Raw genomic sequence first — 15,205 nt, forward strand, 5'->3', positions numbered from 1 at the left:
TTGGGTCTGTAGTAATACCACTGTGTAAAAATACTCTTACAAGTAAAAGTCCTGCATTCAAAATGTTACTTAAGAAAAATGAAAAGTATTAGCATCAAAATATACTTAAAGTGCCAAAAGTAAAAGTAATTATTATGCAAAATGGCCCGCTTCAGAATCATATTATATTTCTGGATTATAAAAATTATCTTTCAAAAAAGACCACGCGAGAGTTTGACAATAATTTCACTTAAAAACATTAAAGATATTGCATACATTCATTGTTTTATTGCTTAAATTAATAAGAAAAAAATGCATTACTGTCTTTGTCAATGTAATCATAGCAGCCAAATATAATATTTCTATAGTAACAGTGCAAAATCTGGGAAAAAATGAGGTTCATCTCTTTGTTTATATACTCTTTGTTTATACTCTTTGATTGCAATGTCAAGTGCTGCCAGTGTGGGGGAAAACATAACTACGCATGCGCACAACCTCTCTGCAATTTGATTGGCTGTTTCCCAAAGTGCTGTTGTCTGATTGGCTAGTAGCTGTTAGCCGTTAGTTTGGCGGTTAAAGACGTTTAAGAGTAACTTCGGTCACCATAGAAACGATGTGGATTATCTTCTATAGCACTACTTTAAAAGTCGTTTTTTAAAGAAAAACTTGAGATTAAACACCTCGGACGCCTCACCAGCCGCGGGATACTGTTATATATATATTACTAAACATGAAAGCAGCAGGACAACGTCAGGAAAACGCGGTGAAATTGGGCAAACGTGGCTAATGTCACACAAACAGGGACTCGAGCAGTGAACTGAGGAGAACAGGTAACTATGTGCTCAAGTCTGATTATCACCTGTGAGAAACTTTTTCTGCTTTTGCATGTATGCAAAGTGGTTGTTGTCCCACCATTTACCACCTACAAATGCCACACACCTGTGTGGTGAAATGTAACTAAGTAGATTTACTCATGTACTGTGTAAAGTTGGTATTTAAAGGACCCATATTGTGCTCATTTTCAGGTTCATACTTGTATTTTGTGTTTTTACTAGAACATGTTTGCATGCTGTAATGTTAAAAAAAACAACTTTATTTTCCTCATACTGTCTGTCTGAATATACCTGTATTTATGCTCTGTCTTAAACGCTCCGTTTTGGCGCATTTTGACGGAATTGCAACAGAATTGCGTTGCTAGGCAACAGCTTGGGTCCATGTGTACATCCTGTCAGCTGATGACATTCACATACACTTCAACAGGAAATAAACTGGGACACATTTAGAATGTTTACGTTTAAAATTGTGTAAAGGGTCTAAATATTGTATATTCGTTTCAAATGCAGAATTTCTGAATACGGGCTGTGTGTATTTCCCTATGGATTGAGTGTTTCGATACTTTCACAGTATTTATATGGGACTTAAGCCTGCTTTATAATAAAAAAAAACGTGAAAAAAATCACTTTTTTACAATATGGGACCTTTAAATATTTCCATTTTCTGCTCTTTTGACTCCTACACTACATCTCAGAGGTAAATATTGTACTTTTTACTCCACTACATTTGTCTGACAGCTTTAGTTACTTTCAGATTAGTATTTCATCCCCAAAAACTTGAATTTTATTAAAAGTTAAATAACTGCAACATCAATACTTTTTACTTTACAAGTGGAGTATTTTCACAGTGTGGTATTAGTACTTTTATTGAAGTAAAGGATCTGAATACTTCTTCCACCACTGTCAGTTTCCATATGTACAGAGAAAATGCATAATGTAGATCATAAAAATTTAGAAATATTCTTATTTATACCATTCTGGCATTTATATTTAATACTCTTAATAGATCCCACTTCTCAGCATTTTGTATTTAGTTATTTGCACTGTGGTTATTTGTCATATATAATGCAATATTAATGCAAATATTTGCACATATGTCTTATGCAGAATATGCATGAGCAGAAACCGATCGATATTTGTTCTTAGTCTTGGCACCAGAGGGAGACATATCATCAAAATGAGAGGAGGAAAATAACATTATGGCTGTTTTTATGAAGAGAGTTTTATGCTAAATTCCTCATTTAAATGCATGAGGTGACAACGGTTGTCAGTGTTTAATATATATAATTTTATCTTTTTATTGTATTTTTGTAATATAACTTCCAGGTGTACATATATATTGCTTTTTTTTATTGGTTTTATATGCTTTTGCTTTTAAAATGCCCCGTGATTCATCATTGTACTGCATTTTATCTGTGCTCTCTGCTCATAAATCTAAATGTTATAGTTGTTATTTATGTTTTGAATGCATAAGCTACGACCTCAAGTTTACTGTACATGTTTTTCTGCACAGAAACATGTCTTCAGCTGATTATTTTATTTAACATTTCTGATCCAGCTTTCTGTGTTGTTGTGTTTAGTGTAAAAAAACAAGAACCAAAAAGCAGCCTCTCTCTCTTTTCTATCTGTTAGCAGGCCGAACACATACGATAGCTCTTATGGAAAACGCATTAAAATGATTAAGTGTCGCTCCATGAGCCACAATGCACCTGCACATTCTGATGTAGTTACTTCTATGGATCACCTGCCTATTAACTCCTCTGAAAAGTTATATAAAGTTTATCCTATACGAATATTTATGATCCTCCCAAATACATTCATATACGTACATCAATTTGTCAGGGATAATGAATAAAACACTCAAAATAAAGCAAAGCATTTCAGGTTTTGAACACCTGTGTGGTGTTTATAGAGGAACCTTGAACTCTGCTGGATCTCTGGATGGGTTTTTAATGGAAATAAGTGCAACAAAGTGATTTCTCTATAGTGGTAACCAACCCTCTCAGATGAACTTAAGACCTCTTCATCGACTCCCGTCATGTTCCAAATCTGAATTGATTTGAAACTGGATTTTAATTACATGACAGTGGATGTTGTTGAAATAAGTGCTGTCAATCGATTAAAATAGTTAATCGCGATTAATCGCAAATGAATCACATATTTTTTATCTGTTCAAAATGTACTTTAAAGGGAGATTTGTCAAGTATTTACTACTCTTATCAACATGGAAGTAGATGAATATGTTGTTTTATGCAAATGTATGTATATATTTATTATTGGAAATCAATTAACAACACAACACAATGACAAATATTGTCCAGAAACCCTCACAGGTACTGCATTTAGCATGAAAAGCGGTAACTTCGCGATACATAGGTGAATCGATTTTTTTCCCACCCCTAATAGACAATAGACTCCACAAGCTCTCCACTCATGGGACACGAGTTTGGGAATCACTGATCACCTTTAAGCTTAAACGTTGAGTGAATTACTGAAGCCGATGATGGCGATCCTAAATGAAGCCTCAGAACGGCCCTTGTAGCGCCCACACAGGATGCAGCCAACAACGGATCACTCTGTTCTGATCAGATTATGTGGGCATCTTTCCAACGGGCTGTTTATAGTTACTGTCAGATAAGGTTTGGTTTGCAGGTTGTTATAAATGAGAATCTGATTGCTATTTATTGGCTTATCTGGACTGGATTTTAACACCAGCTGATAACATGAACTGATACATGAGGCTGATGAGTTGTCGGTCATTAATAACAGCATATCTGGGTTCTGTCAGTATTTGCCTGTTGATGGTTTTATATTGACCTTTTACGCAGCAGACATTTTTTTGTTATGGCAGGGAAAGTACAGATCATTATTAATAATTATATTGGCTGAATTACATGTAAAAGGAACACAGACATCATTAGTTGTTGTTGTTGTTGTTGTTATTGATTAGACCTGTGCTCTTCCTGCTATGTCAATTACCACTGATTGAAAAAGACCCTTTAAATTACATTACAAAATGGGACAAATGTATTTCTGTAAAATTAGTCAATTAGTCATGTTTTTACAGACGTGGACAAAATTGTTGGTACCCTTCCGTCAAAGAAAGAAAAACCCACAATGGTCACTGAAATAACTTGAAACTGACAAAAGTAATAATAAATAAAAAATTACTGAAAATTAACTAATGAAAATCAGATATTGTTTTTGAATTGTGGTTCAACAGAATCATTTTAAAAAACAAACTAATGAAACTGGCCTGGACAAAAATGATGGTACCCTTAACTTAATATTTTGTTGTACAACCTTTTGAGGCAATCACTGCAATCAAGTGATTTCTGTAACTCTCAATGAGACTTCTGCACCTGTCGACAGGTATTTTGGCCCACTCCTCGTGAGCAAACTGCTCCAGCTGTCTCAGGTTTGAAGGGTGCCTTCTCCAGACAGCATGTTTCAGCTCCTTCCACAGATGTTCAATAGGATTTAGATCCGGGCTCATAGAAGGCCACTTCAGAATAGTCCAATGTTTTGTTCTTAGCCATTCTTGGGTGCTTTTAGCTGTGTTTTGGGTCATTATCCTGTTTGAGGACCCATGACCTGCAACTGAGACCAAGCTTTCAGACACTGGGCAGCACATTTCGCTCAAGAATGCCTTGATAGTCTTCAGATTTCATTGTACCCTGCACAGATTAAAGACACCCTGTGCCAGATGCAGCAAAGCATCCCCAGAACATAACCTAGCCTCCTCCATGTTTCACAGTAGATACAGTGTTCTTTTCTTTGTATGCTTCATTTTTGCGTCTGTGAACATAGAGCTGATGTGACTTGCCAAAAAGCTCCAGTTTTGTCTCATCTGTCCAAAGGACATTCTCCCAGAAGCTTTGTGGCTTGTTAATATGCATTTTGGCAAATTCCAGTCTTGCTTTTTTATGATTTGGTGTCCTCCTCGGTCGTCTTCCATTAAGTCCACTTTGGCACAAACAGCGACGGATGGTGCGATCTGACACTGATGTACCTTGACCTTGGAGTTCACCTCTAATCTCTTTGGAAGTTGTTCTGGGCTCTTTGGTTACCATTCGTATTATCCGTCTCTTCAATTTGTCATCAATTTTCCTCTTGCGGCCACGTCCAGGGAGGTTGGCTACAGTCCCATGGACCTTAAACTTCTGAATAATATGTGCAACTGTAGTCACAGGAACATCAAGCTGCTTGGAGATGGTCTTATAGCCTTTACCTTTAACATGAAGGTCTATAATTATCCTTCTAATCTCCTGAGACAACTCTCTCCTTAGCTTTCTGTGGTCCATGTTCAGTGTGGTACACACCATGATACCAAACAGCACAGTGACTTCTTTTGACCCTTTAAATAGGCAGACTAAATGATTAAAAGTTTGAAGACACCTGTGATGCTATTTACAGGACACACCTTAGTTTAATATGTCCCTATGGTCAAATTATTTTACATCTTTTCTAGGGGTACCATCATTTTTGTCCAGGCCAGTTTCATTAGTTTGTTTTTTAAAATGATTCTGTTGAACCAAAATTCAAAAGCAATGTCTGATTTTCATTAGTTAATTTTCAGTACATTTTTATTTATTATTACTTTTGTCAGTTTCAAGTTATTTCAGTGACCATTCTGGGTTTTTCTTTCATTAATGGAAGGGTACCAACAATTTTTTCCACGTCTGTATGCTTTTTTGTTGCTGAATGATTTACTTCCAAGAAACTTATGAGCACATCTCTGGTGGTGCTTTTGTGTGATTCTTTGTGGAGAAACTCGGTTTCACAGATATGTCGATTAAACCACTAATTGATTAATCGACTAACTGATAGGAGTGTCATCCCAGCTCTAATCTCCAGATTCCAGCCATCAGATGCATGTAGATTAAAGTAAAGTACAATATTTGCCTCTGGAAAAGCAGATATTCCCCCAAATACTTGGAAATACTCAAGTAAAGTACCTAAAAATTGTACTTTAAGGTACTTAAGTAAATGTTACTTTCCACCCCTCTCTCTCTCTGCGAATTTATTAAACTTGTTCTTAAAAGTAATCTTGTTAGGTCAAAGATAGATGTGATGTTTTTTGATCCCAGACCAGATTGAACATCATGTTTATGTTTTTATTATTTCTGTATCCGGGGCTACAGTGTTTTTGTGTCCCATGTTAAGCTGCATGCTAGTAGAAGTATCAGTCAAATACTGAACCTCCTGCAATGTGTTGGAGTGCTGATGTTAAATCTTTCAGTGTCTCGGCTATAATTCCTGCTGCCCCCATGCTGCTGGTTCTCATTATCCTCCTACCAGTGACGCTTTACAAGAAGAACCTCGTCATGTAAACTAACAGCGACACGCAAAAGTACATCACCACCCCTTGGAGACATATTCATTAGGATGGCTCCCAGATGTGAGAACATCAGCTCTGTGTTGCAGGGTCAGAAAGAAAACAGCCCCCTTGTTATCTCCACCTTCTTTAATTCTTCTTGGCACTTTAATTTCTCTCATATATAACTTTAAGTGTCTTCTTTTAAAGGAGCACCTCTCATATATCTTACTTTATGTAACCGTGGGCACATCCCCGGGGATATTTTTAAAGGAAGATTTACATCTTTTAGACTTTTAATCATGACAGATGTGCACGACATTGCTTTTTTTAAGGTATGCTACTTGCTTTCTGGCAAAGATGGAAAGTATTTAAATAAACTAACTAAGTACATTCACTCAAGTACTGTATTTAAGTACAATTCCGACTTTACTTGAGTATTTCCATTTTATGCTACTTTATACTTCTACTCATCTACATTTATTTGACACTTGGAATTAAAATACTCTTACATGTATTCATTAGTGATAAAAACAGATAATATTCTATATTAACATTGTGAAAGGTTCTGCATAATGAGTACTTTTACTTTTCATACTTTAAGTACATTTTGCTCATAATACTTCTGTACTTTTAAGAGTTACATTTTGAATTCAGGACCTTTACTTGTAAAGTATTTTTTGGGCTGTAGTACTTTTATTTCAGTAAATTATCTCTGAGTACTACTTCCAACATAATACAATATGTTTCTCTGTTATATATAATATAATATACTGTAGTGTATATATAATTTATATACATTAGCCCTCCTCATTCATTTCAATGAGGTCGCTGTGTCCTCCATTCAGACAGGATAACATTTTCTTTTTAAATGTTTCCCTATTGAAATTATAAAGTGGTATTATTTTACCTTTATTCTCCAAAATATTTAAAATTTATTCTCCAAAATATTTAAAATGTATTCTCAAAATATTTTAAATTAACTCTCAAAATATTTTAAATTAACTCTCAAAATATTTTAAATTATCCTCCAAAATATTTTAAATTTATTCTCCAAAATATTTTAAATGTATTCTCCAAAATATTTTAACTTTACTCTCAAAATATTTTGACTTTATTCTTTTAACGTTTCTTTTACCTAAGTAAAGGATCTGAATACTTCTTCCACCACTGCGTGTTTACTTCTCTGTATTTATTTTATTTCATTTTGAGTGTACAAAACTAGAAGACAAACACTCTCCAAATGTCACGTGTGTGCAAATGGAGCACTTCCACTCTTAATGTGTTTATGTGTCCCTGTGTATGCATTCAGGAAGTGGTTTCCTATCGCAGACCTATGACTCCGGGGACAAACAGACGCTTAAAGCTCAGGAAGGCTGACAACAACCAAATTTATCTTATGTTCAATGTAAATCTGTGAATCTACAACAATGTGCTAAAAGACAAGCAGGAAGCTGTTTTTACTTGGGTAGAATTTTGAGGTATGCCTGTGCTTTACTGGAGTATTTCCATTAATTCTTCTACTACCACATTTAAGAGTGAAATAGATGAGAATGCCGGCTGGCTTGACCGCATGTTACCACAATACGGTGTCCCAGCCTCCTGTCTGCTTTGGAGGAATTTCAATTTCGAATCAATCACATTGTCCACAGGGAGAACGTTTTTATCAAAGAGCTGAATGCAGGAAATTGTGAAAAGGAAGCGCATTGTTAAAGACAGGAAGTGTAGATGAATGTGGCTTTAAAATTGAGCAGCTTTCATCATTAAATGAGCTCGGGTGGAGCCTTATCCTGTGTCAGGGCTTTAAGTGGCCCATATCTTTCTATACATCCCCCCGACTCATTTTCCTTAATTTAGCCGATGCATTCAGTTTGTCTGTCCATCTCTGGAAACCCAAACATCCATTCTTCCTCCTCTGATTGGGTCATTTTTTAAAGGTTTGTCTTTGGCATCTGTAATGAAGAAACTTAGACTGCATAAACACATTAGGCATCATTAATCAAACGAGCAAATTTCTCCCTCGAGTTGAAATATTTGGCGCGGCATTCGCGTCGCCCGGCACAAATTTGCATCTATTCGCCTCTTTGCATCGACTTTGTACGTAATCGCGCCGCGCAAAAACGTTTTGCTCTATTGGCACATTATTCTGTTCTTTGCAATGTGACATGCAGCAGATTGGATCTTTTGTATCGTCGAGAGGTGTTTTACTACTGAATTTAAAGACTCCAATTATCCTGTCAGACAGAGTTGAATCCAGCCAGCTACGGACTATAGAGAGAGTTCATGATTAGAGTGGAATTGCTGCCATTGTGCAGTAATACTTAAATGCTGTTTGTACAATAGGGTGGTTCAAACTAATCCCGTTAGCTCAAAGAGGAAATTGACATTCCTTTCATCGCCACCTCTCAGGATTTCCTATTAAGAGCTCAATCGAGATGAAATGTGTTATTGCAGCGCTGACGGCTTTTTATTTTCCCTTTTTCATTTCAGTCAGATCGAGGCCAAAAGCCGTCGGCTCCTCAGTCGGAGATATGAGACGGACGAATCATCATCCACAGTACAGAGATGTGTATCTCGCTGCCACTCTGCATCCAGAAGGAAGGCAACGGTTCCTGTTTTCCACTGTAAGTAAAAAAGGAAAAATCCTGTGAAAGTGTTTTTCTAGTCAAAGGATATGACGGGGTTTAAGGGGTCTTTGGTAGTGATGAACCAGCTGAATCTTCAGCTCCTCTTGGCTTTACGGAGCTTTATAGTGAGTTTCAGCTCGTTGTTTATCTGTCCGGCTGCAACTTCATTCTCAGAGAATGACTCCTGACACGATACTTGGGTGCCGATTATTATGCAGTATTAAGTATTGCGATTCTAAAAGCTTTGTGATTCGATTCGATACAATTTCTTGTGATTTTTGTTCACTTTTTTAACACTACACCATGGGAAAAAGTTAAATCATACACTTCTAAGGACTTTTACTTTGTAAAATATCTAAATTAATACACTAAAAACATTTGATTTTCAGCATGTATTTAGTCAGAGATGTCCTGAAGTCAAATATATCAGTCATTGTCAGTAATTATTTATTAACCAGCAGCCCAAAAATCAAAGAATAAAGACATTTCCCTCAAAAATTAGTGGTATTTTCTTTTTAATTTATAAGGGACATGTAAATTAAAAAGACTTGACTCTACATGTTCAGCCTCTGCTAAGAGCTGCTATTGTTTTCTTCTCCACTTAGCAAAAAAGGCTGAAAGCAGCTGTGAAACATCACCAGAAAAACTCCCGTTACGTAAGAAATGTTTCTGTATATGCAAACAGAAAACAGCCACACATCATGTGAGGATACGAGGAATAACATTTATCTTTCTTTACGACGTGTGCAATATATATTACAATGAAATATAGATGACGGAATACATTACACTTAACATCTTTACAACAACAACATCAACACAGATCAGGGAATGAGTCAAAGAAGCCAGAGCAGTAATAAACCCCGTTACAGACCCCAATGCAAAGCAACATCGAAACATTCCAGTCAGCCCTACTTTTCTGACATTTTATAGACAATTAATCAATTATCAAGTAAATAACTGGCAGATTAATTGATAATTAAATAGTACCTTTTTTTTAAAAGTGTTGTGACTGTGCTGTAATACATTTATGTGCATTTGTGTGTAACGCTGCAAATTTGGATAGTCTGATATACAGTATGATGGTAATATTGAATATCAAACATGTTTTAACAACTCTTTATGAGAACGACTGGCAGCGACTGGACCTGAAGACTCTTTACATATCACACACTGAATGATTTTTTTCAGTGTGTGACGACCAGACTGGAACAGACCCGGTCCAACTTGGTCCCATCAGTCGTCACGCCCAAATCATATTCATAACCAGCTCAACAGTCATAATGTTGTAGAAATTATCTTCGTTTTACCAAGTTATAATCTCAAAATCTGTAGTAAACAACCCGACAACACCAGGGTCCATGTGTATAAAGACATGTATGTTGACAAAATGAATCTCAGTGTGAACAGATGCTCTTATTCTAAAGAAGTTCAAATACAGCAAGACCATGATGCTATAAACTGAAGTTAAAGAAGTTTGTTTTGACTCCGTTTAACCTCCAAAATCTCCGACCCGGCAGACTGGAAACTCTTTTTCTAACAGCTGCGTGACACAAAAGAAACAAACACCAAACGTTGCAACAGAGTAAACTTTTCCACTCTGGATCGGACCAAAGGAAAACAAGCTGTAGGCGTGACATGAGATCAGACCTTCCTTCGCTGCCACAAACCGGCAGTTCATGTTGTCGTCTTAGCAAAGCAGACACGCACAGGTAGTGTTTCCAGCGGTCAGGATGCAGACGGGACCTGCAGGCAGGTTTTAGGGGGCGGGTTGAGATCTCTGAATGGCTCCGAGAGGCGCGGACCCTGCAGGCGGGACAGCAGCGTGGTCCGCCGGATGCTGCTGTCCGAGTCCTGGTAGCCGAACTTGTTCCTCAGCGGGCGGCAGCACGGCAGGCTGCTGACGAAGTCGGAGAGGAGGTGTCCGCTGAAGATCATGTAGATCCAGGGGTTGCAGCAGCTGTTGAGGCTGGCCAGCAGGGCGGACAGCGTCACCGTGGTGTTCTCCGAGTCTGCGGGGAAATACAGATTTATGAGGCACGCTCTGAGATGTCAACAGCTACTCTGAGGTGTTTACTCTTCCTCTGGAGGGAGTCGTACTGCAGCTCTGAGTCAATGACCTGCCTGCTAAATGTTTATCCTCCCCTCCGGCCCCAGTTTGAGCCTCTCGTGTTATCAGACGATTTTATCCTGCTATAGAAATAATTAGCTGCTGACAGACAATCCTCAGAACATATACAGTACCTTCTTATACACTGTATGGTATGGAGGACAGAACCTGCCAAAATCAAAAATAAATAAATAAATGACTCAATACATAAATGTAGCAAAAATAATATTAAAAATGTAGTCATTAATGAATTGATAAATTATGCTATAAATTGATATTATGTGTTTTAATTTGCTTATTTATTGTTTAGTTTCGACTATTTGTACGACAAAAAGAAAAAGGACGAGAGCTCATTGTTCCTCATGTAAATGAATTCCTGCCCCATCAAAAAGCCTCTGAAAGCAGCACCTGGACTCTCATGAGCCAGTTAAACTGTCTTTGGAAACCATAATGAAATTCTTCAGGTGGCTGAGCAGCAGCTCCTTCATCCATATCCTTCAAATCCATATCCTCATCTCCATCATATGAAAATCACGCTCCACTGACTGCACAGATATTACATTTATTCTCTGGATCAGCCACATGCAAAGTTTCCAACTGAAATATATTTCTGCTTCTTCAGTGTGACCTACCACACGTCACGGGCTAACTAACCCAGATCGGGTGTTATTCTACTATTGTAATGTCACGGTCTACCAGAATAAATGATCAAAAATAGTTTAAAAAGTCAAATGCACTTTAGAAGATGTCTTTTAGAGACTTTTTTTTTTTTTGGTCAATTAAAGCTAATAAAAGTGATCATCAATGTCTTTCCCCTAATATGGATCAAATTAAAGTTTTAATAAAATATGATTCCAACCTGATTAGGGCTGTAACACACGTTTTATATCACTATAAACTGATTTATTTGGATTTTGGACTGTTAGTTTGTGAAAACAAGTCATTTGGAGACGTCAACTTTGGCTTTAGGACGTTTGAAACAGGCATTTTCCACTATTTTCAGATGTTTAATCAACCAGTTAATGGTCCAATTTAGCTGCAACTAACGATTATTTTCATTGTCGATTAATCTGTCAATTATTTCTCGATTAATCGATTAGTTGTTTGATCTATAAAATGTCAGAAAATGGTGAAAAATGGTGATCAGTGTTTCCCAACGCCCAAGATGACGTCCTCAAATGTCTTGTTTTGTCCACAACTCAAAGATATTCAGTTTACTGTCACAGTGGAGTAAAGAAACAAGGACATATTCACATTTAAGAAGCTGGAATCAGAGAATTTAGACTTTTTGTTTCTTGAAAAAATGACTCAAACCGATTAATCGATTATCAAAATACTTGGCGATTAATTAAATAGTTGACAACTAATCGATTCATTGTTGCAGCTCTAAACCAGATGATTGACTGCCTAGAAATGTTCACTCTTTTCTGTAATCTTAACTCTTTTCTTGTGAAATACTTAAAGGGACTGTTTGTAACTTTTTACACGTATAAATCTACCGGGTCTGCTCGTTCATGTCTATGTAGTTCGAGCGCGACGCTGACCTTCGTTGACTTACCGGCCACAGGTGTCGCTGTTAACAAGCATTTCTGAAAGTTACAAATAGTCCCTTTTTAAAGGTTACTTCTTGCTGTAAATCACCTGATCTAAAGTTAGTGGAGAGGTCGAGCAGATAGACTCAACCTGGTCTAAAGTTAGTGGAGAGGTTGAGCAGGTAGACTCACCGACCCAGGAGAAGGTCTTGTCCCACACCGACCACATCTGCACGGTGAAGAATGGCGCCCAGCACACCACGTACGCCAGCACGATCACGAAAGTCATCTTCACCGTGCGTAATTTGGCACGAGAGATGGTGCTGACGCTGCTCACCGAGCTGCTGCCGCCCATCAGGATCCCGTTCTTGGTGGTGGCCTCCCCCACGCTCTTCCTGCGGGTCTTATATTTCAGGTTCGTCCAGATGGCGAGGCAGATGAGTCCGTAGCAGAACACAAGCACGACCACGGGCACCAGGAAGATGCCGACCGTCATCCAGGTGATGTAGGCGCGCAGCCCCCAAGGCTCCACGAAGTGTCCCCAGCAGTCATACACCTCCGATCCTGGATGCACCTCGCTCAGGGAGAAGATGAAGTACTGCGGGATGCTGAGGACCAGGCTGCACGCCCACGTGGAGCCGATCATGATGCGTGCGCGCTTCGTCGGCTGCTGGAGCGTCTGCAGCGGGTGGCAGATGGCGATGTAGCGGTCCAGGGTCATCATCACCATCATGTAGGTGGAGGCGAACATGCCCAACACTTGCAGGTGCTTCACGACGCGGCACAGGGCGTCCGGACCCGTGAAGCGGAAGGTGATCTTCCAGCAGAGCTGAGGCAGCACCTGGAAGAAGGCCACCACCAGGTCCGCAAGGCTCAGGTGCTTCATGAACAGGTGCATGCGCGACGGTTTCCGACGGGTGTTGTACATGGCCAGCAGGACGCTCACGTTGCCCACCACTGCAGCGACAAAGGCGAGGCTCAGGACGGTGATCTCCAGCTTGGCCACCTCCTCGTTGCGTCCGAACGGGTCAGTGTCGTTGCTGATGTTCCCGGGGGTCTCATGCGTAAAGTTTGTGCAGCAGTTTGTGCAGTTTGTGATGTTGCAGGAGCTCTCCGAGGTGAAGAGCATGTTGATGGTGGTCGCTTCTCCTCCTCCGGAGACTGTGTTGGCTGTCAAACTCCTGGATTACTCTCCCAACATGTGTGTTGTGATCACAGGGTTTTTGGGGTTTTTTTTATATAAAAGGGACCATGTACAGTATACTATAAGTTTTTTTCACTATATGTTTCGAAATACGATACTATGACTTTTTTCACAAAAATTTTTGACATACTATATTATGACTTTTTTTCATTAAATTTTTAGACATACATTAGTATGAGTTTTTTCATGAAATTTTTCAGCATACAATACTATGACTTTTTTTCATGAAATATTTCGACATACTATAGACTGAATTTTTTCACTAAATCATACCGTACCAGATTATAGCTTTAAGATAATTCACATCTGTAGTCCCTTCATTGGCAGGTCAAAAAACAAAGAAACATACTACAGTCATACAAGAAAGAATATACAAAACGCACAGCTACACACAATAGCACATCACAAAGTAAGCTTGTCAAGTAAAAAGCAAGTCCTGCAGACCATGGAATAAAGATCAGTGAGTACAGAGCTGAGCAGCTTTCAGCAGACGTTTTAAGTTGGTTTTGAAAATGCTGATAGAGCTGCAGTTCCTCACATTGTGCGTGAATACACAAAATATAAAAGTCTAAAAACAAAAAGATAAAATCCACATGTATGTTTCCAGCCGTAGCGCACAGCAACTAACTCCTGTTTTGAATGAGAGCTGCTGCAGATTCAGCCTCTTTTAAAGGCTCCAGCCCTCCCAACACCCACCCTCTCTAAACACACACATACCACAACCAACACACACACTTTCTCTTCCCTCCCACCCACTTAACAACACACAAGATAAAGTGGAGCCCTCCGGAGGGAAATCTCTGCTAGAAGTGTGTGGACAGAGGATGATGGAGGATGATTTGACCCATAATTACAAATAAACAGAAAACGTCAAATGCCAAATGGAAAATAATAAATGCTCAAGGTGACTTCTTTAAATGTCTTGTTTTGTCCAAAAGATCATCAAAAAAGATATTCCATTTACAGTAAGATACTATAAAACAAAGAAAAGCAGTAAATCCTCACATTTGGGAGACTGGAACCACAAAATTCTTGCTATTTTTGATTAGGATTACTTCTCTCTTGTCAGCTGATAGATTAATTAACATGTAATTTCCTCACTATAGCTGCAACCACTCGATCACAGAGGAACATACATGGGATGGATCTAATTAGCATCTAATTAATGCTCCTCCTCACCTGAATATTGATTTAGCCTTCTCTTTATTCTGACCATGACATACTCTGAGCGAGTCTGTGCGGCATTAATGTGTTTATGTGGCGATAACCTGATAACCTCAGAGACGGCGCTTGTTTTCTCAGCATTGAGCGAGAAACCAGTGGAAAACTCCTGCAGGCAGACGCATTAAATACAGCCGCCCTTCAATAATCAACACAAAGTTTTCCTAACAACAATAATCTGTAGTTCTCTCCTGAAAAAGCTTTTCTTAAATATATTTAAGTATTTATCTTTTGTCATTAACCTCAATGTATTCCTTTAAATCTAAAAAAACAAACCAATGAATTCACTATACATACTATACTATACTACTATACCAACACCAACATATAGGCCTATTCGGGAGCTTGTATTCTCTTTGAGCCCTGTTCTTTTTAGCCTTCA

General features: G+C 38.4%; 2 protein-coding genes across 2 annotated transcripts in view; one reads left to right on the top strand and one right to left on the bottom strand.

Annotated features, from left to right (window-relative positions):
* Positions 1 to 299: 299 nt before the first annotated feature.
* LOC141762160 (SLIT-ROBO Rho GTPase-activating protein 1-like) overlaps positions 300 to 15,205 on the top strand; it is a 65,504-nt gene continuing 50,598 nt past the window's right edge. The window contains exons 1-2 of the mRNA XM_074626102.1: positions 300 to 809; positions 8,620 to 8,753. The gene's annotated coding sequence lies outside the window, so the exon portion shown is untranslated. The remainder of the gene's footprint in view (positions 810 to 8,619; positions 8,754 to 15,205) is intronic.
* On the bottom strand, positions 9,255 to 13,655 carry LOC141762163 (arg8-vasotocin receptor-like). The gene is made up of 2 exons (XM_074626111.1): positions 12,591 to 13,655; positions 9,255 to 10,768 (listed from the first exon to the last, which is right to left on the bottom strand). The coding sequence occupies exons 1-2, from the start codon at positions 13,525 to 13,527 to the stop codon at positions 10,485 to 10,487; spliced, it is 1,221 nt and encodes a 406-aa protein (XP_074482212.1). The 5' UTR covers positions 13,528 to 13,655; the 3' UTR covers positions 9,255 to 10,484.

Source organism: Sebastes fasciatus, chromosome 23 (assembly GCF_043250625.1).
Source record: "Sebastes fasciatus isolate fSebFas1 chromosome 23, fSebFas1.pri, whole genome shotgun sequence".
Classification (NCBI taxonomy): Eukaryota; Metazoa; Chordata; class Actinopteri; order Perciformes; family Sebastidae; genus Sebastes; species Sebastes fasciatus.